Below are 26435 nucleotides of genomic sequence, written 5' to 3'. Positions count from 1 at the left end.
AGAAATAGACTGACGCACCACATACAAAAGGGAGCAACATGCATTTGGTCGCGTCATCCTAGAGTGCATCGGCATATTTTTAAGCTCTGGCTTAAGTTAGCTGAAAGACCCCGTATATATATTTGCCACTGAGGCGTACCATATACGCAGGCGCACATACCTGCAGTGACCCAAGTTGGTCCGACGGTTGGTTTCGAACCCTGTTCCCTCAGCGCAACAGCCCGATGCCTCACGCATTTTTAGCATATGGACTACCGAGTCATCCAAGTTGGCGGGAAAGCCGTTAGATAAAAAGTCCCCTGAAATTGCGCCAAATTGCAAAAAAAAAGAGCTAATAGAATGCTGCATGAGCTCCTGGCTTTGCCTGTCTGAACATGCGCGTCCGCTATGCAGCTGCGTAGCGCGATCTCGGACACTGTAGTTTCCGCTAAATTCACGTTGTCAAACCGGCGCACCCTGTTACCGCTTGACCTTTCAAGAAATCAACTGGTTATTCGTAATTTGTCGCTGAAAAAAACATAGGTGAATTACAGCGAGCGTTGCCGAGTAACCAAAGTACTCGTAAATTCACGACGATAACAAAAAATGTAATGATTTCAAGTAATTACGTGTAATTCGTTACGTACAAGTTAGATTGCAGCCCATTCTCGGGTGCTTGGATAGACGTAGTACGCATGGCGAGATGGCTAAATGACAAGTGCTCAAACAAAAATTAGACAGTCACATAGATGGGCATCTCTCGGTGCACTGACGCTCCCGAGGGCATGAACCAATGTTCAGTGTTGCACAACATCGTTGAACAATACAACACCATGGCAGCGATTCAGTGGTCCAGCTGCGTTGTGTAAAAAAAATGGACGGAAACACGCGGGTGGAAGCTATTTCTGATTGCGAAGGTGGTATTGCAAGCTGTATCCGTCTGCATGATTTATAAATGTCCTGGACTCTGCAGGAGTACGTGAGCGGTTATTTTTCCGCTTCTGTCGAATGTGGGCTATTTGAGAAAAGTGAAGAAGTGCAGATGCGCTGTACATTGAAATAAATGTCAGTCATGAGAAGCCGTCGTGTATGTCTATCTTTCTGCGTCCTTGTCACTTAGCGATATGTAGCTCCCTGTAATATCAGTGAACAAGGCATTAGTCCCCTCTCAAGCCCATAACATCTTTGAGAACACAGGAACATCCTCCTCTTTATAACGCGTACGATGTGACCCTGGTGTCGAGTAACCGGCACGACACGCAGCACTATCTGCCTCGTTTATCTTGCATGCTTCATTCTTACCTGCATTAATGACTCGCATCTCTGTCGCCATGCGCGGATACAACACGTATTTGTATTTTTTTCTTCACAGTAGTACAGCATAGAAAACCCGTGCCGTGCAGCTCAGTCAACAAACCATCAGCAGCGCACAGTTGCAAGTGACAGCCGACGCGTGGTTTTATAGAGCAACACTAATTCATGTAGCCCAGGCGCCATACCTTGGAGCGTTCCAGCGTCTTTCCTCCGAACTCGAACTCGAGCAGGACGTAGTGTTGGGTCTCTTGAAACAATGCTGAAAAAGACCGCCGAAATAAGTACGGAAGCGGGAAACAAGCATACCAATACTTTGGCACGAATTTCGCAAGCAAGAAAGAAAAAAAGATGCCGAAAATTCTTAAGTCAGAGTTATGAGAATTGCCGCAGACCACCTGCCAAATAATGAAACCAAGTCATGAGATACGTCATTGTTTCTCTTTCACTGCGACCGCTGTGCAATGCATCGAACGGTTTCTAGTGCTACTGAACCCCAGAACACTTAAGCGAAAAATGCACACACCCTTTGACACCGACAGGGTGTTAAACTTAACTTGAGCCAAACTTTTAAAATATACAAATGCTACGTATAGCTCGACCGGACCAAGGCAATGGTGTTTGTCGTCACTTGGAGATAGACTATTTCTTACATTCCACCTAATTAAACAATTTGTCCTAATGAATTTATCAAATGTTATTAGATTCAAAGTGTCAATGAGAAAATTTCAGAGGGATACGAAGGACTCCCCGGTACAGCTTTCTGTTGCTCAATACGTCCTACGTAAAAGTGTTTTTCCGAGCGTGAAAGAAGCCCTCAAAGTGCCTCGAGCGGCCAGTCGCGCTGAAATTTTTGTGCATTTTTGTGCAATCTGGCATTAACCATAAACAATATCTGATGGAAAGAAATGTATTAAGTAGGCTTTCTGATGCAGACACCAGAAGTATCGCACAAGTTGTGTTGTCAAACACGTGTGTACGTGCTTGTTGTCATTACAGGAACATTGTGCAGTTATTCTGTCATTTTATATCAGCGTTTCTTTATATACATTTATTCGCAGAACACGGAATATAGAAAGCAGTGAAGCACTTTTGTTTAATACAAAACTCGAAGAAACTAACTCTGCTGTCGTCAAAGACGCGCAACAAACACCGGAAATACAACCAGCCTGTGCCAGCAGCCACAAATTAATTACTAGACTTGAATGTAGAGAAAGTGATGGGGAAGGAGGGAGATTGAAATTAAGGACGCTGAGCAAAACGAGAACAAGGTAAACGCGGGAGCCAACGTTTCAAGAAGTGCACTTAGTCTTTTTCAAGGCTACATCCTCGGCATGGTATATATAGGTAGGGTTCACCTAAAAGAGAGAGGCCGAAGGTGTGTTAGCGGCGAGGCTGTAGAACGGAGACTGACACACGGTCGGTGACACGGCCGTGTGTCCGCCGGCGTCTAAACTGCCCTGTTCACAGCACCACTTTATTATCTGCTTCGATGGAGATCACTGGGCTATGGTCTCTCTAATGTTGAATTCCAATGGCGGAGTCGGAGCAAGTTTTTCTGCTCGTTTCGGAGCAAGTTTGTTCCAATGACGGAGTGAGAGCGGGAGTAAGGTGTTCCAATGAGAGAGTCGGAGTGTATTCAGAGCGGGAGTCACTCCGTGGAGCAGAAAAAGATGCTCTGCCAAAATCGGCGGAGTGGACCGGATCTCTGCGTGACGCATTTCTTTTACCACGTTTGTCTGCTGGGAGGCGCCACTGGTCACGACTCGCGAGGAAGCAAAAGCTGCTGAACGCTTGGCGAGATATGCATTCTGCACTTTAAAAAAAACGACAGGCGAACGGCGCCGAAGAGAGAAGTGACCGGTGCGGCGGTGCTGGGAGCAAACAGCGGAAAGAAGTGACAACACGCAAGGTATCCTGGGTAACTCGGCGATACAAGTTCCGCTTCCGCCTTGCTTCGGCGGCGCAGGTTGTGTTCCACTCGCGGATTTGGAGGCGTTGCTCTACGCCAGAGTCGAGTGCTCGCTCGCGGAGTCCGTCGGCTGCCCCGACTCCGCCATTGGAATTCAACATAAATGAGGTAATAGAAGGAGCGGCAGAAAATGGTGCTCCATTCTATTGTTTTCTCTATTTGATTGAAATGGACTAAATATATAAAAAAGAAAGGGAGGGAAAAAGCCACTAAACAACCAAACTAAATTAACTAAGTGATGTTGCCTATAGCTCGAAATTTAGCGAATAGATTCTGAAGCTCTCTTTGATACGTTTATGCCTATTGGTTGCAGTGTCTTGAAATAATCGATGAGGTATGATTCTCTGTATGCTCTTTCTCGTTCAGAACGGAAATTTCACTGCAAGATGTGGAGTTTAAGTTCATCAAAGTTATGGCCAGAACACAAACTCTACGTCTTACGGTAAAAGTTCCGTTCTGAACGAGAAAGAAAATACAGAGAATCATACGTGCGCATGTTTCATCTCCGATCAGTGCTTTTTGTGCGTCAATCGCTTCCCTGCGGTGCGATCCCTGGCGATCTTCCCCCGCGGTGACCGTATTAGGAACACCTCTTACTCTTCCTTAGACAATAAAGACAGCCACAATATCAGCAATTACGTAAACATTCTCAGAGCCATCAGCTTGCCAACTGGCGTACAAAATTCACTGCCTTAGCTAGCGTCCGTTGAGCTGACTAATGAGCCATCGCGACACCGTCTGCCCAGCCACTTCTAGAGCATCTGTGCGCAGAATTACAGTGCTAGCCAGCGCCACTCGGGGTGAAGCGGTGGCGCCTTGAATGCGAGGATTCTTCCTGGTCCTTCGTCTCAGCGGAGCAGCCGCCATGCAATAAACGCCAAACAACTCGCCCAGTGTTCTGCCACGATGCAGCACTAAACTAAGCCCAGCAATGCCGATTTGCGTGCACTCTCGTGGGACAGGTATGCTCGGAGAACTGTAGGGTCTATCTACGCATCTCTGAGGTCACAGCGACGCTGGCGTGGGAAGACGACGTTATTCGCATAGCAAAGGAAAAAAAATGCGTTCTTTTTTAGATGAGATGGCGGTGTTCGCCGAGAGAGCCTGTCGCAGTGGCACTAAATATTCTCAGAGCCGCAATGGAGGCTGAAGTTTGTCCATTTCTCTACGAGCGTTCGGGCCCAGCAATGTACCCGCTGAAAGAATCCGAAATAAAAAAATTATGTGTACAGCGTACATTAAAAAAATGTCATAAAAAAGGCAAAGTTCGGGGGAAGCGCCTGTTCGAGCTTTTTCTTGTGATTTCGCCGTGCGATATAAATTTAACTTACAACTACAACTCCACCCTCCGCAAAAAAAAAAAGCGATGAGTGCCTACAATTTTTTCTCCTTTCCTCTATATTCGCTCAAAAGAAGAATGTCATGAACTACCTTTTAAATTCAGTCAAAATTTAGACGTTCATTAAATTAGGACCATGATGGGTCCGATGTAAACAAACAATATTAGATGATTGGGTTTAGACGCCCCCCCCCCCCAAGAAAAAGTACACAGTAAAAAAAACATTGTAGTTTTCTCATATGTACCGGCAAGTTTAAACTTCCTTTCTTTCAGGCTGCTAATACAAATAAAAATTCAGGTTCTGTGTGAGAACCGTTATAGATCAAATATACCTGCCCAATCCAACGGTCATACCACGATTAGTTTATGAGAAAGGGTACATTGAAAGTAGAAACTCTAGCTAGAATGATGCCCACAAATACAAAAACTATTAGAGGTGCCATGGTGGAAAAAATACTGTGCTTGAGGCTCTCTCAGCACGCAACATTTGGCACTGATAAACGCAATAGTTTTTTGTGACACAACGCTGGAACCAAGTCACTACTATCCCCCGTTAATGCATTTGTATGACGTGGGAGCGGGCTGCGTGCGTGAATACATTTTCCAGTAAGTGTTCTTGATACAACAGAACTGGCCTCTAGCAGACTGCTGCAACTTGTCTTCGCGGTCATCGCTGAGGCTTATGGCACAGCAAGCATCAGGCGAAAATTTCGGGTGGAAATTATTATACTAGCGTTGTTTATGCAAAAGACGCTGTTTAAAAAAAGACACTCGCTGTTTTGTGGTGGCGACAATCAAACCATCCTGCATTCGTAAGAATACAGAACGTTCGCGTGTTAATATGCGCACTACAGATGCACTACTTTGTTTTTTTTTTGTTTTTTGCTCCGGCGTGCGCGCATCCCATTCGCGCATTTCAGGCGGAATACCGACATTTCCGTGCAATGAGTGCAGCAAATGGGCATCACGTCACGGAGGAAACGGTCGTTACAATGAGATGCTCGTTGTACAATACTTTACATGAAGACCAATGGCAGGTCATAAGAGGGCTAGACCGCTCAAGATTCACGGGTCTTTCTTAGTCACGAGTGAAGCGAATCGTTGAGTGAGTGCCGACACACATGCTCCCCGTGACTGTCATATAGCTTACACGCGAGCGCACCCGCGCGTGCGTACTGCGGGTGTGTCACCTCGAACAAACTCTTGCGCTGCCTCGCATTGGTACGCCGAGCGCGAATTGGTTTGAAAACGGCGCATATCAAATGCCAAGGTATCAATTGCGGACGAGGAACGGAACAAAAGGCGGCAGCATATAGTTCACTTGCCGGGGTCGCTGTTCTCGGAGCCGGACTGGTTGTCGTAGTCCTTCCAGCTCTTCATCAGGACTGGGTGGTAAGTTCCTCGGACGGAATGAGTTCTGCAAACGGAGGACGACCCCATAACGGCAGTGCTATACCACAGGGGGTGCAGAGGCGCAAAAAGAAAAAGACGCAGGAGATCGTTTCGCCTGTCGTAGCCTGCCGTGTACACCGGAATGCGACGCCCCCCCGCGCCCAGTCTGCGGAAGCCGGAACGGGCTGATGAAACGGTTCTTATTCAGAGCACATTCCTTTCCGCGCTTCGTCAGTGGTCGGAGGGACGCTCCGCCGTTAATGATATCCCCCCACGCGGTCGTTTGGGATCGGTGGGTTACCAGGAATGCAATGAAGCGAAAAGAACTTTCCCACTGTGCCGGACACGAGTCCTGTCATGCAGAATACACACTTTGCGGCGCCGTAAAAGAAGCGATGGGCAATTTTTCAGCTCCGGCAATAGATGCGATACCGCCAGCAAAAGCTCTCGTTATGGCAGAAAAACGAACCGCTTCGCCAATTTTCCCGTGGAACTGAACGCGGAAGTGGGGCCGTATTTTGTACAACAGAATAAATACCTTCTCAATCAGTTCCGTTGCTACAGTCCGCTCCGCCGAGTGGCCGATCTGAGCGCTAATGGAGGCGATATACCTTCGCGCGTGCCGATGACGAACAGGGAAAGAATGAAGTTGTTTACAAAAGTCCACCCCCACAGCCTGGAGAATTGTGCTCGGCATTTCTTCACGGGCCCGCCCGTATACTCACCTCTTGAGCTCGATGAAGTTTGACGACTGGTTGGCCTCGTTAAAGCGCAGGTTGCTTAGCTCCCTGGAAAAATAATATTAGTGTGTATTGCCACTAAAAATGGCGGCAATAAAAGTATTTGGTTATTTTATATAAAGGAAATTGAAGTAAATATTACGATCCAGAAATGTTCTGGGAGTTAATTTCACCATAGCTCCTTTAACGATTCTTTCAGCAAGCTTTTCGAAGACGTGCAAAGATTTCGTCTGCTAACTTGTTAAATATGCGCGGCACATATGCACAGCGTCTGGCCACACCATAACTTGTGGCTGAACGCGGAACTACATAACGGACGTGTTTTCCAAGTTCCCTTGTGGCGGAGTTTTTTTTGTTTGAGTGCGGAATTCTAAGAATGTTTGACGACAACTCTTTCGATAAGAAATTATTGAAAATTCCGTAGACCAAGTTCACGGGATATATTTGGAGCTATTACTATTAGGTAATTGTTGGCAACATATTTAAGTACATTTTCTATAATCCTGTCTACCTTGCATCCTCAACCATCCGAACAGAAGCCGAAGACTAATGCCGTACCTCAACACACTATAACCCAGTGCATGCACAATAATGTTTTTTACAGGCAAAGATGCAAAACTTTTGGTATTAAACAATAGCTAAGCGACTGACATCAGTTTATAATAAATAAGTGATAAGTGATGTTGCCAAGATACGTTACTACCGAAAGATATTCCAAAATATTTCACACAATCCACGCATGGAATAGGCGCACATTTACAAAAAACACAGTTCGACTCATGTGATCAGTGAGCCATGATAATTACAGTAGATTTTGGTAGAGAGCGCAAACAAACAAGTTGTGTTTTTGGGCATTGACAACAATTGCATAGTTAGTGAACCAAAGTATTGCATTGTACACGTCATTTTGCAACATTTCAGTGGAAATCTTGTAAGAAAGAAGATGTTTCGCCAGGAACAGTGTGGTTAGCGTTCTGGAACACGGAGCATTTGGAAACTGCCAACGGAAAGTCATTAAAAAATTATGGCGTTTAACGTGCCAAAACCACTTTCTGATTATGAGGCACGCCGTAGTGGGGACTCCGGAAATTTCGACCACCTGGGGTTCTTTAACGTGCACCTAAATCTAAGTACACGGGTGTTTTCGCATTTCGCCCCCATCGAAATGCGGCCGCCGTGGCCGGGATTCGATCCCGCGACCTCGTGCTCAGCAGTCTAACACCATAGCCACTGAGCAACCACGGCGGGTTGCAGAATAAAACCTAAACCCCATATAAGCGATCTTGCGCGCGACAGCTACAGGCGATGCGATGGAGAAGGCTGTCGCTCTCGCTCGTCGCCTACAAGTCGTACTCCGTGCGAGCGACGATGTCAAGCGACGCCTCCCCGGTGTTGCCGGTATGAGGGCTGGAAATACGCGTCGAAACTAGCGAAACGCGTGCTTTAGTAATTTAAGTTGATGTATTTTACTGTAAAAAGTAGCATGAAATATTTCCGGAGGTCTTGCAGTAGGCTCTTATCCTTGCACGTATAAAAATTGAATCATTTGCTCGTTCCGCGCGACAATCGGTAGTATTTTAGCGATGTACATCCAGTTCCGGCCTCGCGCTATCGCCTAGACGCTCATAGCACTTCCGGGCGACGAGCGGCGATTTCTAGATTTCCAGAACCGAGCCATCTGTTCAAGCGACGGCGCGTTTTGTCGCTCGAAGCCGTCGCTCGTCGCCGTCGCGCACTAAATTGCTCTCACAGTGTGTATCGCTAAGACTGAACTGTTTTTGCTCATGTATTGAAATGGAGAGATTATAGGTCTGGTTTTGTCTCCTGTTGCGGTTTTCGTGCACGGTGCGAAACTGAAAGGATGCGTATGTCTACGAACTCGGTGAATTGTCGAGCAGCTAGTTATGCATCGCCATCGAATATAACGGCTGCCGTGTGGAATTACAATTGCAGGGGCGCTTTGCATACGCCTATTGTTTTGGACATACCTGTGCATTTAATAATATGAGTTGGCGTTTCAGAGTAATGTCCTATGCACAGCTAAAGCACCCTTCTTGGTATTACAAGCGTTATGTGTGCATCTTGCTACTGCATGGCACATCAAACTGTTTATCACTCTAATATGTTTAGCAGAGAAATAAAGTGTAAAAATAAAATGTTACTCTAATTCCGTTTTACCAGTCGTCTGTCGTGCACAAAACAAAGAGATGGCCTAATAAACTAATAACTGAAGTCTAACTGTTGCAACCTTAAAGAAAGTAAAATGCTAGATGTCTCACTGCGGCAGTAGTCGAGTCTGAAAAATGATCTCCACTGCGCACTTCATAAATGAAGATAAGTTCATGCCTTTTAGTAAGCATAGATGCAGGCCGCAGTGAACTTTCTTGTTATTATTGAAATGTGGGTACGCTTACCACAACAAGCCTTGTTGCCCTTTCTTATAGGCACATCTAGTCGTATCCATTGAACTGGAGGACCATATTCTCATCCCTACTGAGCATCATGTTTGCAGATATGATTCTCAAATTACGGCTTGAGCAGTGGCACAACCAGAGTTGGTGCAGGGTGCACACTGGGCACGTGCTTAGCATGTGTCACAAGTGGTGTTTGCAATACACCAGACTAATGACAGACCTATGACATCTGACAATTACCAACATTCTATTTATTAGCAGGAGTATTGTAACATGGGTGCCGAATGAGGATGAACTGTCGGTTATTTATTTTTTGTTTAGACCTAAAAATTTAGGTTAGTTTAGCAGTTGACCTGTGTAGTCGTTTAGATGTTTCGCATGCATTTCAGTAGGAAGTCTAAGAGCTAAGATTCTTTTAGTGCCGTGACCTTATTTCCTGATTGTCTTGATGTTTTACACCATGTCCTCTTGTTGACTTTTGCACACTATATTTTTCAGGCACCCGCTTTATATAACGCATGAAGGCAGTTGCAAGGACACAAGGATGTCAGAGTCAGCCCAGCACGACTACACGTCGTGCAGAGGAGCGCACGCCAAAGAATCAAAATACATTGCCATGGTATTTGGACGAGAAAACTATAATGTGTGTATGTTGGGTGTACCATTCGACTGAATGTCAACGAAATCAAAATAAAGTATGTCAGACCACGATGAAAATTTTCGTGTACTCTAGGCAGTCATCTTAACATCGTATACTTACGCAAAGTCTCCGGTGGGAAAGTCAAAATCAAGTATGCTCTCTGGAGAAAAACACATAGGAGCAACAGTCATTGAAAAGTTAGAAATATGTTTAAAAATGTTGATTAGTTGTGAGAAGTGACTGCTTTTTGTCTTGCCTCTCAACAGATATACCCATGCTATAAAAATAGTGGTAGAATGAAATTGCATATTTGCTTAGTGACATTATACATACTTGCAATGAGCCCCGTGCCTTTGTTCACTATCATAAGCAACAGCACATGCTTAGTAGGGTTGCTACATAAATGTAACAGCTTTAATAGCTTACATTTAAAAGCACGTGAATGCAAGGGTGCAAATACAAACTACTGATTCTGTATTTTGAATGTCAACATGAAGCCGGCAGATTTTCATGTCTTCCTTTTTATCTATTTTTTACACCTAATTTTAGAATCATGGCTTCCTTGTAGGTTTCATAAAGGGGAAGCATTGGGGGAAGAGAATCCCGTGTTTAAGAAGTCATCGTTTACGTGCATGCTCACGAAACCAGTTCATTAGAAGCGCTCGTGCCTCCCGAAGCGAAAGCAAGGAGCAATTAGGGTCTTTAACTGTGTACACCGTGGTGCAAACCTTACGTCTTCGAAGCCGGAGAATCACTTGGAATGAGAAATTTTGTTAAAAATGAAACATTGGGGTTTCTCGAATCTTGCCAACCAACCATGCTAGTGGAGGTAGAGATGCATTCAATGCAATGAACTGAGAGCAACTGAGTAGTATACTTGTTTATAACTAGGCGGATGTGAACATATAGTGTTAAGCAAAAGCCCCTTAGTTTCATGGCTGCTGTAGACATTCTTCTGGACTTAAGATAGAGTGCACAGTGAGGCGATGTATTAATCTTCCTAGACACATATGTACTTGTTTTGAGACGAAGATTCTGTGAAGTGCAATAATTTTTCTTACTTTAGCGCATGTTAACCACATCACTAAAGAAACCTTTGGTTTTTAGGTAGTTGGTTCAATGTGCCAGTATATGCATTGTCACATGCAAAATGCACATGCATGGATGGGATATGTGAAACAGGATGGTGCCATTCTCAATTTATGTTTTGCTTCTTTGTTTTTTTCGTGCACTTCCCTGCCTGTTAGTATGCTTATGTCGCCGTTGACGCATCACATTCCTCACATCTAATTTTTGGTTCACATCTGAAGCCATGCTATACTTTAGATTGCATATTCACTGAGTCACAATAACTAACCATGTAATTATGAAAACTGCTCCTCAGAAGTATAGCATTCTTACCCTAATGGGAATGAAAAGCTGCCACATGAGAGGAAATTTGATGCACAAGATTTTAATGCTAATGCTCCTTGCAGTTTTATGCTAATTTCCTACAAACTAGATAATATTGTAAATTTACTATTTGTGAGAAAGTGCAACGGATAAATCCCAACAGCACCACGAAACTACATTCGTGAGGAGGCCAACCGAATATGAAATATATTATGCCCCTGTACCAGTTTGTGACCGGGCAGGATATTGCTGCAGAACCACAAGACACACTTAGAAACAATAGTGTGCAGCCCATACATGAATAACTTTATGTGAAATATAAGCAAAGCAAGCTAGACCTGCAGCCTAACATGAGAATATGCAACATATTTCTAAATGCACTGTACTGTCGGTCAGGAACATCCATACACTGTACAGCAGGTTATCGAATGAGCTGCTGTCTTAGAATATGGCAAACAAAAGAAGTTTCTTGCACAATTTACCTACATTACCAGCCCCATGCTTAGCTGCTCATCTGGTAAACTCTACCATATAAGTGCATGCGTTTTGTGCCAGAAATGCGTTTTTACTGGCGAGTAATATGGTGCATATTTCTCTTGAAACTTATTGTGCGCAACAAACAGGGACGAAGAATAGAAGAAACACAAGGACGAGCGCTTTCTAACAACTGGTTTTATTTTTGAAGAACCACCTGCTTATATACCCACAGATCTGCGCGATCTAGTCAAACAGAGCACACCTATAGCGCATATAATACACACAGATCTGCGCGATCAAGTCAAGAGAGCACATTTACAGTGCATATACCACTTGTGATAAAAAAAAACAAAGACGTGGACCAAAGCCACCCGGTCAACATAAGAACAGCAAGGTGCATGAAACATCCGCTTATGATAATATGCGTTAAAGATGTGATGATAGAAGTGAATTTTCTTTATCCAACAACGAAACCGATGGATGGCTGATGCATTTTTCTTTTTGTTTTCCAATCCAGTGTGCTTCTATAATTTCTCTCGCGGTTTGATTCCTGTTCCTATACAAAATGTTGGTGCTACTCAGACAAGGGGAGCAATCATGTTCTTGGCAATGCATTGCCAAATGCGTGCTAGGGCGACCTTTCAGACTGGACAAGTGTTCCCTTAACCTGGTGTTAATGCATCTCGCAGTCTGCCCTACGTACACATGACCACACGTCATAGGGATCTGATATACAACGTTCATCGCGCAATCAACACACTGGTTCTTGCGCGGATGTTTGACACTACATTCTTTCTTTGCATCATCTTTTCTTTCGAACTTATTTTTAACCTTAGAGCACACACTACCTATTTTGTTTTTCGCTGAAAATACCACTTTCACTGCGTAACTACCAGCCACCTTCTTAAGTCTGTGTGAAAGGCCGTGCACATACGGAATCACTGAAATCTTGGAAGCTACTTCCTTTTGCCTTTGATTCTTTTTGCATTGTCCTTTATCCTGTTTAAGTTTTTTCATTAGCCTTTCGCACGACGCCAACATCACAGCGAGCGGGTACCCAGCCTTTCTCAACCTATCAACTTGCTCAAAAAATGCACTCTTTACGGTGTGGTGACATGAATTCAACAACGCTGACCGGAAACACGAAAAGACTATGCCATTCTTCACAAGCCTGGAATGGTTTGAGGCATAATTCATTAGCGGTTTTCCAGCTCGGGGTGAAAATGACCAACATACATGTTCCGGTAGGAATTCTAACTTAACATCAAGAAATTGTAGCTTGTTATCCACCGGTACTTCAGAAGTGAACGTTAAACCCTTGCCCTGAGAATTGAAGGCTTTTACTACCCTATTCCTAAAGGCACCCTTGTCTACATGACAGCCTAAAATCAAGTAGTCATCGACATATCTGTATACTTTATTTACTACACCTTCTAAATCTTTGGCCAACTCTGTCTATGCTTCCCAAAAAAATGCTACTTAGGATGGGAGCTACCTTTGACCCGATGCACACACCCTTTGCCTGTATATACGTTTCACCACAGAATCCTACATGTGTGTTCGCTAAATAAAAATGCAGAAGTTCAAGAAAGGATTCAACAGCCATGCCGCACGTGTTGCGGAAAGACACCTCATCATTCTCATTAGTTATGCAATCTTTAACACTGCACATTAGGGGCCCATGCGGTAAGGAGTAGTAGAGATCTTGAACATCTATGCTGAATCCCCAGCTGCAGCTTGTCTTATCTGATGCCAGAAAATTCACAAGGCCTTCCGAGTTTTTCAATAAGTACGGATCCTGTACTTCTAAGGAATTCAACATATTTTGCAGGAACTCGGCGACCATAACTTGCCAACACCCTCTCTCGGACACAATTGGCCTAAACGGAATTCCTTGTTTGTGGGTTTTTGCTGTAAAAAATATCTCCAATTTCATTCCTTTTGAGTTCTTTACATGTGACGCAAGCTTTTCTTGGTCACACTTCTTCACTAACTCCACCGCCTTCTTTTTTACGTTTTCTACACTCGCGTCACATTTCTTAAAGCACTTATTCACCGCTAGGAAAGCCTTTTCTAAGTAACAGTCATTTGGTAAAACAACCAGAAAACCTTCCTTGTCTGCTTGAACAACACGCAGATTATTCTCAACCAAATACTTAGCAATCCTATCAACATTGGGTCTGGATCCATCGCTTACCGAAGCTTTGGCCACCACATCCACACATTCCACCACACATCGTTCTTTTTCTTTCTCTGGTACACTCCTGGCAATGTCCCTTGTAAGTGCTAACCTGTCGACGATGTCGATCCTTGGTTCCACGCAGAATTTCGGCCCCAACTTGAGTACCTGCTGATGCCGTGCTTCCACCGTTGCACCCCCCGAGTGCCGAGTTCCTGCAAAATATGTTGAATTCCTTAGAAGTACAGGATCCGTACTTATTGAAAAACTCGGAAGGCCTTGTGAATTTTCTGGCATCAGATAAGACAAGCTGCAGCTGGGGATTCAGCATAGATGTTCAAGATCTCTACTACTCCTTACCGCATGGGCCCCTAATGTGCAGTGTTAAAGATTGCATAACTAATGAGAATGATGAGGTGTCTTTCCGCAACACGTGCGGCATGGCTGTTGAATCCTTTCTTGAACTTCTGCATTTTTATTTAGCGAACACACATGTAGGATTCTGTGGTGAAACGTATATACAGGCAAAGGGTGTGTGCATCGGGTCAAAGGTAGCTCCCATCCTAAGTAGCATTTTTTTAGGAAGCATAGACAGAGAGTTGGCCAAAGATTTAGAAGGTGTAGTAAATAAAGTATACAGATATGTCGATGACTACTTGATTTTAGGCTGTCATGTAGACAAGGGTGCCTTTAGGAATAGGGTAGTAAAAGCCTTCAATTCTCAGGGCAAGGGTTTAACGTTCACTTCTGAAGTACCGGTGGATAAGCTACAATTTCTTGATGTTAAGTTAGAATTCCTACCGGAACATGTATGTTGGTCATTTTCACCCCGAGCTGGAAAACCGCTAATGAATTATGCCTCAAACCATTCCAGGCTTGTGAAGAATGGCATAGTCTTTTCGTGTTTCCGGTCAGCGTTGTTGAATTCATGTCACCACACCGTAAAGAGTGCATTTTTTGAGCAAGTTGATAGGTTGAGAAAGGCTGGGTACCCGCTCGCTGTGATGTTGGCGTCGTGCGAAAGGCTAATGAAAAAACTTAAACAGGATAAAGGACAATGCAAAAAGAATCAAAGGCAAAAGGAAGTAGCTTCCAAGATTTCAGTGATTCCGTATGTGCACGGCCTTTCACACAGACTTAAGAAGGTGGCTGGTAGTTACGCAGTGAAAGTGGTATTTTCAGCGAAAAACAAAATAGGTAGTGTGTGCTCTAAGGTTAAAAATAAGTTCGAAAGAAAGGATGATGCAAAGAAAGAATGTAGTGTCAAACATCCGCGCAAGAACCAGTTTGTTGATTGCGCGATGAACGTTGTATATCAGATCCCTATGACGTGTGGTCATGTGTACGTAGGGCAGACTGCGAGATGCATTAACACCAGGTTAAGGGAACACTTGTCCAGTCTGAAAGGTCGCCCTAGCACGCATTTGGCAATGCATTGCCAAGAACATGATTGCTCCCCTTGTCTGAGTAGCACCAACATTTTGTATAGGAACAGGAATCAAACCGCGAGAGAAATTGTAGAAGCACACTGGATTGGAAAACAAAAAGAAAAATGCATCAGCCATCCATCGGTTTCGTTGTTGGATAAAGAAAATTCACTTCTATCATCACATCTTTAACGCATATTATCATAAGCGGATGTTTCATGCACCTTGCTGTTCTTATGTTGACCGGGTGGCTTTGGTCCACGTCTTTGTTTTTTATCACAAGTGGTATATGCACTGTAAATGTGCTCTCTTGACTTGATCGCGCAGATCTGTGTGTATTATATGCGCTATAGGTGTGCTCTGTTTGACTAGATCGCGCAGATCTGTGGGTATATAAGCAGGTGGTTCTTCAAAAATAAAACCAGTTGTTAGAAAGCGCTCGTCCTTGTGTTTCTTCTATTCTTCGTCCCTGTTTGTTGCGCACACTAAGTTTCAAGATGAATTTGTTCCAACTAGGCCGACTCGCAATCTTGCATATTTCTCGTCGATCACAGTGTCAATATTTTGTGAGTTTGCACAAGTTTGTTGTATGTTTAACTTTCCCTTGTATAATTTATTTTTGTCAAGGAGCCAATTGAAATTAAGGAATATTTCTACACTCTAATATGACGAAACTTTAGAGAATATACTTATGTTTTATTACAAGATCTGCTCTAAAGTCATGGGCATCATTTTAATTTGATTTTATGTGTTTGTCAGTATGTTTCTCAAATTATTATTCAGTTTCTCTTGTGACTGATCGATAAAGATTTCCCCCTTTTAAGAGAGAAAATGTTTCATTTGAGTACCTCGGGAACTACAGATTACATCCCATTCACCAAGCATAAGTGCAGGATTTGCTTATGAAGGAACCAAATATTCCCCACATGCAAGTACTGCGAATTCCTTCAAACGTGACCATGGATCTACATCGTGCTTTCACACTATTGGGAAGAGTACTAGCACTGTTGTGAAGGAGTACAAGTAATCTGTTTGGGGGAGTAAAAACACTCGGTTTTGAGTAATAAAGGTACTCCGTCTGGGGGAGTACTATTACCCCTGTGGGGAGAGTATTAGCACTCTGCTGAAATGTACAAGCACTCCCTTGTGGTGAAGTATCAAAACTCTGTTGGGAGGAGTTGACCTACTCTCTCTCAAAGAGGGTCGATCTACTCTCGAAACCAGAGTGAAATATGAGACAAGCAGATACTCCCTCAAAGAGAGTGCCTGGAACTATCTGTTTTTAGAGTGAATGGGGATTAGTACCTCAAGGAACATAAAATACGTAACCACTAAATATAGCAGGAATGCAGCTGCTATGAAAAACAGGGCGCCGTGGAACTAGAATAGGTACGAAGTGGTGAGAGGGATTTGGAGATGGGTGATGGTTTCTGGTCTGACTTTCGGCGATGTGGTCCTGTGCATGAGATCACAGGTTCGAGCAAAGTGAAGAATCATCGGTTAAGAAAAAGGTTGAAGAAACAGAGGGGTCTGTGCAATATAGGGATGCAGACGAAATCAGCACTAGGAATGTACACCCGTGAGCAAAAGTATACGGACCACGGGAGCGCGTGCCGAACTGCATCGACGCGCCGTGTAGCGACGCGGTGCCTGCTGTCGAGGGGGCCGCTAGAGCAGCGGTGCGCATGCGCGTCCCATCGTATCTGCTGGCCTGACGTGTAGCTTCGCTTGACGTGGTTATGGTGCTCGTAGACCAAACGTCCACTGCAGCGTCGTTTTCTCTGCTCCGTCGCATCTGGGCCATTGTTATACGCAGCGGCTGTGGCCGGGCTGGCACGCGCGTCCGTCGCGCTTCGCGTTCGTTCTTTCGGGGGGTTATCGCGTATCGCCTTCTCTGACGCCTTTAGATGACTCGCGCAAAATGGATCTCTGCGGCGTTGTATTATCTCGAACTGTTCCGATGCTTGCTGCCGCAGGTAGAAGCAAGGTTTTGCAATCGGTGTCCGGCATCGCGTTAAGAAGTAGAACTGAGTTGCAGGCGCCACTGTGCTCCGCAAGCAGCAGGATGCTAAAAGGAGAAATTAGCGGCACCGTACTGGCCTTTATTTCTTAAACCCTTCAACAAAGCTTGAACAAGAAATGCACGCGAGGGTGTCACTACAGACAGCTGCGCCAACGCTGACACATGCGCGAGAACATAAAATCAGGTGCAGCTGTGCGGTGCGCGCTGCCATGAAGTTCGAATTGCAGTTTCCCCCTTGCGAATTGGGTTGGGGTGACCACCGACAGACTCCGGTCTTGAAGGCACTGAGCACGAGCCAACGTGCTGCTGTTATTTTCGGAGACTATAATTTTCACAACTGTATGCATGATTTCACAACGTTGTCAATTTTCCATAGGCGGCGATGACGCCTCAGAGGTGTCGTGGTATCCACTCGTAAGCGCTATTTGCCATTGACCGACCTCCTCTGCTAATATTTTACGTCCGACATCACGATTGGCTCGCAGCTTCTGTGCGAATGGCTTTAGGGCAAAAAGTAATAAAAAAACAAAACAAACACATTGTAACGGTTCCTGATGTCAGCGCATCATTTTGCTTGCTTACGGGTTGAAACAGCCTGCGATACCAAATAGCGTGCATGGCCATCAGAACAACTGCAACACAGTGCAGCGCACGCATTAGCTCAGTTTCTCGTAGAATCGGCAAGTTACTCAATTATAGTATTGTAACTGATTACGACGCTGCATTTGTCGAAGTCATTCATTTTCTTACCATTGTCATATATATACGTGTTTCCCGTATTCACTGATATCAATGTGTTAACGGGATGGTTGTGTGCGTGCTTGCGCTGCGTTTTCTACCAATAAGGGCGGCCATGCGTACATGAAAATGAACATCTAGAATGCTTGTGAGCTGTTCAGACAATTGTTTTGACGCGTGTATCAACTTTTGAAATGTTCTCACAATAGCCTTCTCTATTCTTCGTCTGTCGCTTTTTTTTTTTGAGCCCGTCTACGAACTAAGAGGCGTAACTAGAGCAATCTAACCGGCGCCAACATCTCCTTGCATACAGTTTAAAAAAGAAAAAAGAAACTGTGCGCCTTAAATTTTACTCATTAAACAACGAAGCGGGCCAATGGAAGGAATAAACAAGCAAATACGTGACCCTTGCTCCCTGTCACTGCGGCGTCAAACTGCTACGACGTAGTACGTGTTCGTACCACGTACTGCAACATGTGCCCTTATTCACAAAGCACTTTGTAAGCTAAAATGATTTGTCAGAGAACGCTAAAACCAATCGTGATGCAGAAATACTAGCTAAGGCCGACGGCAATTAAAAGGAAAATATTCTTGCGAAATATAAAATTTAAAAAAGCATTTGAGAATACCCGGCCTACGTTTTCTTGCAACGCATTTTAACCTTTCGGATATTTTAGCCGTTGAGCAGCCGATTATTATGCGTTCCTAATTTTACATCTCTCGTAGGTTTCGGTAATAAATAGCCTTGGGCCGATTCGTAAGGATGGCACCAGATGGGAGATGTGCGCCGTCAAACTCTCTGTAAACGTGCGACGTTGTTGCAGTATTCTTTAACATGACCACGCTTTATGCATCGAAACACGAAAGTAACTGGTCAAAGTAATTGGGATACGATTATCTCGAAATTGGTCTCATCCGGCGAAGTCGTTCCAAATGATAAGACGTCATGAGAACTGACCGGCTGCAATTCGTAAATAGCAATTTGCGTCGTGAGGCAATTGAAAGAAGGTAATTATTATTCCATAATTCGACCATGTTGTTCGATTTCTCGCCCAAGCCTCTCGACCGTTCCCGCTCGAGGGAGAGAATCGTGCCATCATCCGGAGGCAATGTCCAAACACAAAAGAAATCCGTATGGTGCGTAGAAAAACAAAGGAACACGTGCGCGGTCACCGCCGAACCTGGTCATGACGCATTCGAGGATGACGCTGCTCAGCGACATGGGCAGCTCGCCGTCCTCGTTGCGGCTGCCGCCCACGGGGATCACCTTGACGGCGCTCTCGTGACCGCTGGGCCTCCGGATGCGGTACACGTCCGCCGTGCAGCCTTCGCCCAGCTTGAGACATCGGCGGCAGTCGTCGCTGCACGGCGAAAACGGAGGAGAGGGTGAACTCTATAGCAGCCCACCATTTACATTATAACGGAGCAATGGCGATGAAAGCTGTGAGGGGACTACCCACTTTGCGCGGCTCACTTTCGAGGCTCAAGTTGGGGCAAGCTCTGGCTTCACTTCGGCCGGCGAGAAGCAGCCGGTGCAGACACCGGGGAATCTCCGAAATAAAAAAGCCCTCCTTGGCAGAGGCTTCGCACCCGGTTCACGGACACATTTCTTAATCGAGTAGACAGTCGCGTACGGCGTAACCGAATCAACTCGGGCGAACATGCGGAGAGTACCGTCGAAATACGCCCATTCAAGAGGAGCGACGGGTCGAAAGAATGGCCGAACACACAAGGGATACTTATTTCAAAATGAAAATGTTACTATTTACTGCTCTAATGGCATGCGGTATTTTCGCGAGTCGGTATTTTGATTTCTGCCGGTGTTCACCAGATTATCACTGCTATCAGATTGCCGCTCGGCGCGAAAACGCGGAAACAGTACATATAATGGAATTTTCTTGAACGCTGTCGCCTATTCCATTGCAAAGGATGCGCGCGTCCGATCATCAGATTACGCGCGCCGCGAATAGTGTATACACATTTTTCGATTGTCGGCGAGCACCAGCGACTACTCTGAAATGTGTATGGACACGCAGTGAGACACGTTTAAATGCCGGACTCACTCGACCACTTGATCGGTGCGAACGGACCGGACGAACCAACTGACGCCAATATCGCCAGGCTTCGTGTTCTGTGCGCGTCGCGAATGCACGGCCAGACTTTTCTTTCAAGAGGGAAGCGGGCCTCCCTTACTTTTATGGCTTTCTCTTTCACTGGCCCCCCGCGGACTCCAAGCTGTGCGCGAGAGAAAGGACCCCGCTCCCTCCGTTCGGTTCCTGAAAGAAACCCAGTGACGACGCTTCGGGGTGGTCGGCTGTTGTTTCCCGTGCCTGGGGGCGGCGACGGGGAGAGAAACCACAGTTGGAAAAGCGCGGGACGGGCAGACTCGCCCCACCATGCCCTAGAGACCGGACCACTTTTTTACGGGGCTAAAACTGAACGTTTTGTGTATATTTCTGACTTGCTTTTTTGACCTTCTTAGTGTAATTAAAGTTTGTTTTAAATGTTCAACTGCGTTCGACCCGTTATCTAGCTGGACAGCGGACGCTTTGATCCCGTCAAGTGCGATCCGCGAGGCCAGCATACTTCGTATTATCTGCCAACGACAGACACTTTCGTGGGAAACATCATCGTCATCATCATCATCAGCAGCAGCAGCAGCAGCAGCAGCAGCAGCAGCAGCAGCAGCAGCAGCAGCAGCAGCAGCAGCAGCCTGGTTACGCCCATTGCAGGGCAAAGACCTCTCCCATACTTCAAATACTCCGGTCATGTACTAAAATTGGCCATGTTGTCCCTGCAAATTTCTTAATCTCATACGCCCACCTAACTTTCTGCCGTCCCCTCCTACGCTTCCCTTCCCTTGGGATCCAGTTCGTAACCCTTATTTATCACCGGTTATTTTCCCTCCTCCTTACATGTCCTGCCCATGCCCATTTCTTTCTCTTGAATTCAACTAAGATGTCATTAACTCGCGTTTGTTCCCTCACCCAATCTGCTCTTTTCTTATCCCTCAACGTTACATCCATCATTCTTCCTTCCTTCGCTCGTTGCGTCATCCTCAATTTAAGCAGAACCCTTCTCGTAAGCCCACAGGTTTCTGCCCCGTACGTGACTACTGGTAAGACACAGCTGGTATACACTTTTCTCTTGAGGGATAACGGCAACCTACTGTTCATGATCTGAGAATGCCTGCCAAACGCACCCCAGCCCATTCTTATTCTTCTGATTATTTCAGTGTCACGATCCGGATCTGCGGTCACTACCAGTGCCTTGCTACCTATCGTAAAGCGCTATTCTCTTCCAAGACTACTCAACATTACTTTAGTTTTCTGAAGATTAATTTTTAGACCCCACTATCTGCTTTGCCTCTCTAGGTCAGTGAGCATGCATTGCAAATGGTCCCCTGAGTTACTAAGCAAGGAAATATCAGTTATTCGAAATTTACTAAGGTATTCTCCATTAACTTTTACCCCAATTCTTTCCAATCGAGGTCTTTCAATACCTCCTGGACACACGCCGTGAATAGCATTGGAGAGATCGTATGTCGCTGCCTGACGCCTTTCTTTATTGGGATTTTGTTGCTTTCTTTATAAAGGACTACGGTGGCTGTGGAGCCGCTATAGATATCTCAGTATTTTTACATACGGCTAGTCTACACCCTGATTCCGTAATGCTTCCATGACTGCTAAGGCTTCGACAGAATCAAAAACTTTCTCGTAATCAATGAAAGCTATGTGTAAGGCTTTGTTATATTCCGTGCATTTTGCTACCACGTTATTGATAGTGTGAATATGGTTTACTTTTGAGTAGCCTTTACGGAATCCTGCCTGGTCCTTTGCATAGCAGAAGTATAAGGTGTTCCTGATTCTATTTGCGATTACCTTAGTAAATACTTTGTAGGCAACGCACAGTAAGTTGATCCGTCTATAATTTTTCAAGCCTTTGGCGTCCCCTTTCTTATGGATTAGTAATAAGGTAGCGTTTTTCCAAGATTCCGGTACGCTTGAAGTCATCTGGCATTGCGTATAGAGGGTGGCAAGTTTTTCTAGAAAAATCTGCCCAGCATCCTTCAACAAATCTGTTATCTGATCCTCTCCAGCTGCCTTTCCCATTTGCATAGCTCTCAAAGCTTTCTTTACTTCTTCCGGTGTTATTTGTGGGACTTCCAATTTCCCTAGACTATTCTCTCTTGCATTATTGTCGTGGGTGCAACTGGTACTGTACAAATCTCTACAGAACTCCTCAGCCACTTGAACGATCTCATCCATATTAGTAATATAGCCGGCTTTGTTTCTTAATGCATTCATCTGATTCTTGCCTATTCCTAGTTTCTTCTTCACTGCATTTAGGCTTCTTCCGTTCCTGAGAGCATGTTCAATTCTATCCATATTATACTTCCTTATGTCGGCTGTCTTACGCTTGTTGATTAACTTGGAAAGTTCTGCCAGTTCTATTCTAGCTGTAGAGTTAGAGGCTTTCATACAATGGCGTTTCTTGATCAGAGATTTCGGCTCCTGCTATAGCTTACCGGCATGCTGTCTAACGAAGTTACCACCGACTTCTATTGCACGCTCCTTAATGATGCCCATAGGATTATCGTTCGTATCTTCAACACTAAGGTCCTCTTCCTGAGTTAAAGCCGAATATCTGTTCTGCAGCTTGATCCGGAATTCCTCTATTTTCCCTCTTACCACTAACTCATTGTTCGGCTTCCCGTCGGCATCTCAGCAGTTTGTGGGAAACAAACTGCCCAAAATATAGCCGCTTTTAAGCGGTGCTGCACGCGAGCCTATGAACCGACCTATATCAACACCACTTACACAATGAGCAAATCGAGAACAAGGTGAAAGCAGGAGCCAACGTTTGTCTCTCGCAACGTTGGCTCGTGCTTTCGCCTTGATCTCGTTTTGCTCATCGTCTTGAACTTCCATCTCCCGCCTTCCACGTGTTTTCCCTGGGTTAACACAACCTAGATAACGCAAGGCCTGTTCACTCCCATCCATGAAGTCATGCTATTGTCCCGACTGCCATAGAATGTAATGGGTATGCTCCCGAGTATGCCGCAATGATTTTGACGTCACCGCTTTTGTCACGCCAGCCTTGGCAGTGGAAATTTCGGGGCCAGTAACATGACGTCATGGATCGGAGTGAACAGACCGTTTTGGTGTTGCCTATGTACGGCTCTTCCTTTGGCTGTTCCCTTTCCCTCAAGCGCGTGCGCTCAGACAAGTGGATGGAACACGAAAAGCTCGCACTGAGCCCGCGGGAAGTAGGGGGCGAAGGAGGAAGTGTAGCCTCCGCGTGGACAACTCACGTGAGTCGCAGCGCCACCTCGAACGTCACCGGCGACTCCTGCTGGCAGTGCTTGAGCAGCTGCTGCTGCACAGTGGCGGGTCCCGGGTCGTCGCGTGCGGCGGGCGCTTGCTCACGCTGCGTCGTGAAAAAAAAATTACTTTGAACGGCATACCTGCTACGGAAAAACCTTTATAAAGAAACTGCGAAAAAACGTTCCTTCGAGCACGAAAAGAAATTCCTTTGCCAGAGGTAGGCCAATATTTGATACTTGTGCCGTGAAAAGCGCTGCACGAATCATGTGTTGACATATCAGACATAAATTTAATTGATCAGAAAGTTGTATAATAAGCACTACTAATTAATATATTCAAATGAACACGAGCGATACTGGAAGCTCAACTATGATGTTGCTAAAACAAAACTTTTTTTTATTATCTGCATTAGCTTCGACGAGCGGTATCGGTGCGGCTTGGTCCGCAACAGCTGCCTCCCCCACCCATAGGTCAATTTGGTGTTTATAAGGAGAACCTAGAAACATTTCGGTTTTGCCTGAAGAAATTGCCAGCTGGCAAGCAAGCGAATGGCGAGTCGCTGACTCGTTGTAGTGCGTCAGAACACAGGCCAACATATATTCGACACTTTTCGTCTACAAGTAATCACAATTTAACTAATAAATTTCGTTGCAAGTTACACAGAAAGTGAATCATTTGCACTTGAGGCCTCTGCCACATTACTTCTACCCTAACGCGTAACGATGTCCCGTAGATTGATCCAACTTCAAAACGCGCTTTACTAGTATTGCAGACTGCAAGGACCCGGAACAGGAGGTCTCCAGGGGCGTGCAAGCCCACTGCTGTGATTGCGTTCGCAATCGCTTCGGTGCTCCAACAACCCCACTGTTGACCGCCGTTCGCTCAGGTATCAGCAGATGCGACAACCAATGGCAAATACAAAAAGCACTGCCCGCTCACTGGCGCGTGTAGATTGCGCTCGAAGCACGTGTACAGGTGCGCACAGGCATGCACAGCGACCTACCTGTTCGCGCAGCGAGTCTTGCGCAGCTTGGGAACTGCAAGAACGACTTCGCGCGCAGAAGCTGGCGAGGGCCGACAATGGCGACAGCGCGTCGGACAGCAGGACTCGCTCGCGGCTGGAGCCGACGCCAAAGCGTATTGCGGTACTCCTGCATTGTTTCAACAAAGCGAGCACGCGATGTTGCTTCTTCCGATTAGCCCTCCGCGCTCATTGACTCACCGCCAGCGCAGTTTTATATGTTTATATTTAGGCAAGCCGTGGTGAAGGACTCCGGAATAACTTCAACCACCAAGGGTTCTTTTAACGTGCACCCAATGCATGGTACACGGGTGCTTTAGCCATGCGCGCCCATCGAAATGCGGCCGCCGTGGCCGAGATTCGATTCCGCAAACTCGTGCTTCGCAGCGCACCACCATAGCGACTAAGCAACCACGGCGGGTGTTAGTCCAAAGCACATGGCGGCAACAACTGTTGCGATAATGAAATCAATTGACTTCTTTTAATGGAAACCGCCGATGGTCGAGCTGAGTGTGATCCGTTTGCTGTGGAATAACCCACATGCTAATAAAAGACATACGTCGGGGTGCAAGACACCTGTGACGTCATCACGATCTGATATGAGGGCGTCTAGCGCAAGAGTGGTAGTTATAAGCACTGATAGAAGGCAACAAGCAAAAGCGATAACATTCACGCAGAGAAATGTAGGGGAGGGGAAAAAGAGGGGGGCAAACGAACTGGGTAGGAACATGTACAAGAATATGAATCGTTACATGTGCCTTCGCGGTCGTTGCACCTGCTATTTTCCCCCCTCCTCGAGCACTTTCCCTCAGATTGTGCTTCTATTCCCGTCATCTGAGCCATAAACGTGTCAATGCGTGCTTTGTCCTGTCGCCCTCTTCCTTCTCCGTTGTGCACACCAAGAAGTACTTTTTTTTTATTGTCCAAAGGATGCTTCCCCAACCAGTCACACTTTCGCAAATGAACTTTCGCTACCGAGGGTTTGTTTTGCTTTACGCAAAACGAGCAGACCCACCACTCCGCCGCGTCGACGCTCCTTCGTGCGATCGAGCTCTCGTCATGACACCGTGACGCTGGGCTGGGAGCGGCGCTGGCAGGCCCAGTTGGCGGCTGCCCAACGAGATTGGTCCCTGCGAGCCACAACACCAGGCAAAAAAAAAAAAAGAGAGAGAGAAAAGGTTAACCTTTCGCTCAAATCAGTTGTCACGACTTCGCCACATGATGAATCCGATATCCTAAATGCGAACGTGATGCTTAAGCGAGAGAAAGACTGGTTTTGACGCTTATGTGCTCATCTGACAAAAACACCATGGCGTGTCAACATCTCAGACAAAACAATGCTCCACCATCTTCACAGATTCTTCAATTTGCAGGCTAAGCCTTTAGGATACTGTCTTACAGGCATGCTATCGCTGAGAGATAGTTCGCGTGCCAAGTCAGAGGTCTTACAGCGCAAAAATGCGCGGACTCAGAGGCACTTTGTAGTTCTAGATGCATTTTTCAGTTCTTGGTAATGAGCCAGCAAATTTCTCCCACGGGTAGCGAAGTGCAACTAGCTCTGGATGCGCTAGCCTAACAAATGTATTAAAGCGACAACATTCTTTAGCTAATTTGTCCGCTCTGAATGGGGGTCGGCCGATTCCGGGTAAAAACGGGAGAGGGTAACACGAACGAGAAGAAGAGTAAAGACCGGAGACAGAAAGCGCCGCTGCGGAAGAGAGCAAGGATCTGATTTGTGGTCGCGCACGCACGTGAATTCACGCACTAGGCCAGGAAAAGATGAGAGCACCTTGTCCTAGACCTTCCACCCTCGATCGAATGCGGCCGCTTGATGCAAAGTCACTGCAAGAAATTCGCAGTCAGGATCTCAGGGATAGTGGGGGCTGCTAGGGAGCTTCAACTGAGGTGCTGCGATTATCACAATATACGAGAGGGTGCTGATAAGCATTGAGCCTAACCCTGAAAAAATGACGAGGTAGCTTTAAATTGCCTGGTAGATTGGTCAATGTTTTCTCAATAGTGGAAAAATGTGATACAACTTTCCAGGTTATTAGTTTTCTGGTT

At 45.7% G+C, this 26435-nt stretch overlaps 1 protein-coding gene across 1 annotated transcript in view; it reads right to left on the bottom strand.

Annotated features, from left to right (window-relative positions):
* Positions 1-26435, bottom strand: part of LOC139055817 (uncharacterized) — a 122693-nt gene that overhangs the window by 40695 nt on the left and 55563 nt on the right. Inside the window, exons 5-11 of the mRNA XM_070533362.1 lie at positions 25387-25501; positions 24354-24501; positions 23338-23453; positions 19205-19384; positions 6719-6781; positions 5927-6018; positions 1479-1552 (exon numbers count right to left, since the gene is read on the bottom strand). Of these exons, the coding sequence (XP_070389463.1) occupies positions 1479-1552; positions 5927-6018; positions 6719-6781; positions 19205-19384; positions 23338-23453; positions 24354-24501; positions 25387-25501 (788 nt within the window). The remainder of the gene's footprint in view (positions 1-1478; positions 1553-5926; positions 6019-6718; positions 6782-19204; positions 19385-23337; positions 23454-24353; positions 24502-25386; positions 25502-26435) is intronic.

The sequence above is a fragment of the Dermacentor albipictus genome, chromosome 2 (genome assembly GCF_038994185.2).
Source record: "Dermacentor albipictus isolate Rhodes 1998 colony chromosome 2, USDA_Dalb.pri_finalv2, whole genome shotgun sequence".
NCBI lineage: Eukaryota > Metazoa > Arthropoda > Arachnida > Ixodida > Ixodidae > Dermacentor > Dermacentor albipictus.
This window is presented reverse-complemented; position numbering and strand designations above follow the sequence as displayed.